General features: G+C 36.6%; 2 protein-coding genes across 2 annotated transcripts in view; one reads left to right on the forward strand and one right to left on the reverse strand.

The window, feature by feature from the left end:
• Positions 1–424: 424 nt before the first annotated feature.
• Positions 425–1,383, reverse strand: LOC107718477 (translation machinery-associated protein 7-like; the record flags this gene model as incomplete). The annotated part of the gene is made up of 3 exons (XM_016525566.1): positions 425–973; positions 1,065–1,152; positions 1,300–1,383. Coding segments are annotated over 3 exons (207 nt in total), but the record flags the coding sequence as incomplete, so codon positions are not given.
• Positions 1,384–2,661: 1,278 nt separating this feature from the next.
• Positions 2,662–3,925, forward strand: part of LOC107718461 (coiled-coil domain-containing protein 51-like) — a 3,463-nt gene continuing 2,199 nt past the window's right edge. Inside the window, 3 exon segments of the mRNA XM_016525543.1 lie at positions 2,662–2,750; positions 2,753–3,024; positions 3,387–3,551. Coding sequence (XP_016381029.1) covers positions 2,720–2,750; positions 2,753–3,024; positions 3,387–3,551 — 468 coding nt within the window. The 5' untranslated portion in view covers positions 2,662–2,719.

Genomic DNA, 3,925 nt, shown 5'->3' on the forward strand with positions numbered 1-3,925 from the left:
CAACTTCCAGAAGGCCTACAAACTGAAAAAGGAGGACGTAAACAAGAATAATTTTACATTTGAACTGATATTTAATCACACTTACCAAAACGTTATTACTGAACTGTAGATTACAGAGTTTTTTTTGAGGACAGGTTGAGTATTCTTCTTAAACACAGATTTATTATCCAACACAGACCACTATCCAGTAGAAGTGGAACTGAAGAAAAAACTGCTTAAACGTCAACGTAAGACACATGAAGAGCAACTCAACATAGACGATATGCTGAAAGGTGTTGTTCTGAATTGTGCAAAACCGTTCAACTTCCAGGAGGCCTACAAACTGAAAAAGGAGGACGTAAACAAGAATCATTTTACATTTGAACTGATATTTAATCACACTTACCAAAACGTTGTTACTGAACTGTAGATTACAGTTTTTTTTGAGGACAGGTTGAGTATTCTTCTTAAACACAGATTTATTATCCAACACAGACCACTATCCAGTAGAAGTGGAACTGAAGAAAAAACTGCTTAAACGTCAACGTAAGACACATGAAGAGCAACTCAATGACGAATACTATATAACAAAAAGAAACAATAACATCAAGTTTTTTTTGTTTAGGTTGAACAAAGATGATATTGTGAGATGGAACATTCGTGGACAAGAAAAGTGTGGAGATCGGATGAAGATAAGCTTAACACTTCTGTGATTGTTTACATGAGACTTGAAATGTTTGGATATTGTAGTTATTTTTCATGAGCTTTGACTGTCATATGAATGTTTCACAAAGACATTAAACATCTGAAATTGAAATTTACAGTCACTACAAACTTTATTCCTCTACAAAATATAAGAGAACTATAAACTAAAAAAAATAATCATTTTACGTCACCACTGTGGACCCAAAACACGAGTTGGTGGTTTAAACGGCAAGCAAATATACACTAAAACACATTCATTTCTTCCCAGACTTCTTGATGCCACCTCCAGCTACGGAAAGAAAACAAAACAGAATTGCTTGTTGTGTGGAAAAACACAAAAACTATATAGAAAGATTGTGTGGTGGCTTTATGTCTCTTACTTAAAGGTCCTTTTCCAGTAGCCTTGGCTTTCAACTGTTCCATTGCTTTCTGCTCCTCTTTCTGTTTCTGTTTGAAAGCCATGTCCTCCTGTAGGTACGGGTAATGAAAATGCACAAAGCATTATTTCTGAATTTCCCTAGTCATTACTTCACTCTAAGCAGCTTATCTGTATTCTCAGTGTTTATGTAGAAACACTTCAGCAGAAACCTCGATGTACAAGTGAACTTAACTTACATCGTCCATATCCTTCGACTGCTTTTTGGCAGCCTTGAGGGGTTTCTTTTTACCTCCTGCATAAATAAGTATTTGGATACCATTATAACATCAATAAATAAAAATAATACATTTGACAAAAAATGTTTAATATACACATTTATTACAATTAATGATGAGTTTTAAATAGATTTTCAGTGTAACATTACAAAGAGACACCAACCCTCCCATTAAAATGTGAAATTTCTTAATACGGCTAACAAATCTGATGAAGAAACAAACTCATCTACATCTTGGATGGCCTGAGTGTAAATACATTTTAAACAAATTTAAATTTTTGGGTGAACACAGTGTAATGACATGCCACGTATTATTGCATTTACAAACAACCTAACCAAGTTTGTAATATAATATATATAATTAAAAAGTTTTTTTATAAAACAAAAATGTGCTTATCCATACAGAACATCATGATTTTGGGGGACTTCAATGCAGACGGCAGTTACGTGTCTGATAATTAAATGAAAACAATCCACATCAGGAGTGACAAGAACTTCCACTGGCTGATCACGGATGACGTGGACACCATAACCAGCACCAGAAACAACAACACTTATGACCGGTAATTAATCAGTGTAAAAAAAACAACAAATATGATTTCGAGTCATTCTCATTAATGTGACGTGTTCATGCACAGGATCGTGGTACATAGACGATATGCTGAAAGGTGTTGTTCTGAATTGTGCAAAACCGTTCAACTTCCAGAAGGCCTACAAACTGAAAAAGGAGGACGTAAACAAGAATAATTTTACATTTGAACTGATATTTAATCACACTTACCAAAACGTTATTACTGAACTGTAGATTACAGAGTTTTTTTTGAGGACAGGTTGAGTATTCTTCTTAAACACAGATTTATTATCCAACACAGACCACTATCCAGTAGAAGTGGAACTGAAGAAAAAACTGCTTAAACGTCAACGTAAGACACATGAAGAGCAACTCAATGACGAATACTATATAACAAAAAGAAACAATAACATCAAGTTTTTTTGTTTAGGTTGAACAAAGATGATATTGTGAGATGGAACATTCGTGGACAAGAAAAGTGTGGAGATCATCAGATGAAGATAAGCTTAACACTTCTGTGATTGTTTACATGAGACTTGAAATGTTTGGATATTGTACAGTTATTTTTCATGAGCTTTGACTGTCATATGAATGTTTCACAAAGACATTAAACATCTGAAATTGAAATTTACAGTCACTACAAACTTTATTCCTCTACAAAATATAAGAGAACTATAAACTAAAAAAAATAATCATTTTACGTCACCACTGTGGACCCAAAACACGAGTTGGTGGTTTAAACGGCAAGCAAATAAGTATGTTTACAGGTTGCATATTTGACGTGAGTTGGCCCCACATATGAGGCTCTTCAATGAGGTTCAGAGGGAACACTGTATTTCCAAGCGCCTCCACCAACACCAGGTGTCCGGTCCGGTCCAGTGGAACCTCCACAGAAGCTATTGCACCCAGCAGCAAAGTCCCAAAGATGAGCCAAATAAAATTACATCCGTTAAGGAGCGCACAGCGTCTGCGTTAACATATGCTGGAGAGCTGGGAAGGCAGTGGGGCCGAAATGCGGTGAACACCACAACAGTGAGCGTCAACTACTGGTGGGAGAGATATGAGGAGTTTGTCGGGCTTAATGAAGTCCGAGATGCTCAGTCCAATGTCACAGAGGTAATGTATGACAGATGACCCAGAAAAGACGCACCTTTCAGTAGACACGTTTACATGCATCCAAATAATCCATTAGCAATTAGATTGATGGTTCAATCGGATTGAAAAGCATTCATGTAAATACTTCGATTGAGCTCGAGCTGAATGAAAATCGATCGGATTAGATAAGGTGGTGTTGACACTTGGGGTGGCCAACCATATTTCAATGGGGGCCACCATGTAGACCCGTCCCTGCTTCTCAATCGGATTCAAAATTCCTTTTCAATTCATTCCGATTGACAAAAAAAATGAGTGCATGTAAACATACTTACTCTTGGATTCATTTAAATGTGAGTATAATCTGAATTATGTTTTGCTGTTAGGCCGAAAAGGCCTTCATGGTCGCCAGAGGAATCGTCAGAGAAGCTCACACCAGCCTGGAGGCTCTCCAAGTTCGGCTGAAGGAAGTGAGGGACCGTTTGGACCGCGTGTCACGTGAAGAGACACATTATTTAGAGTTAGCCACACTGGAACATAAGCTACTGCAGGTGAGGTGGACCTAGTAATGTGTGATATGGACAAAAATTGATCACGATAAAGTTTTTCACATCAGTCGATAACGATAATTATCACGGTTCATTTCAAATCCTCATTTCTTTCATGTTTAAAGGCAGATTTTTGCTCCTAAGTGAAAGTTAATTGTGGTTTTAAACTACTCTTTATGGTCAGAACACGTTTTTGAATTTTACACTTTTCCAGTCATTTTTCCTTAAAACAATTATCTTAATAGAAAAAAATTAATTTCTTAGTTTCTGCATGTTCTAATGAGTGATATCGTTTCAAATCATGACGCAGGTTTGTGTTGCCTGACTTTGATGACGCGTATCTTCAGCACAGTTTGCAGTGCAGGCTGCTATAATAA

Source organism: Sinocyclocheilus rhinocerous, unplaced genomic scaffold, assembly GCF_001515625.1.
Source record: "Sinocyclocheilus rhinocerous isolate Xijiao unplaced genomic scaffold, SAMN03320098_v1.1 scaffold92, whole genome shotgun sequence".
Lineage (NCBI taxonomy): Eukaryota > Metazoa > Chordata > Actinopteri > Cypriniformes > Cyprinidae > Sinocyclocheilus > Sinocyclocheilus rhinocerous.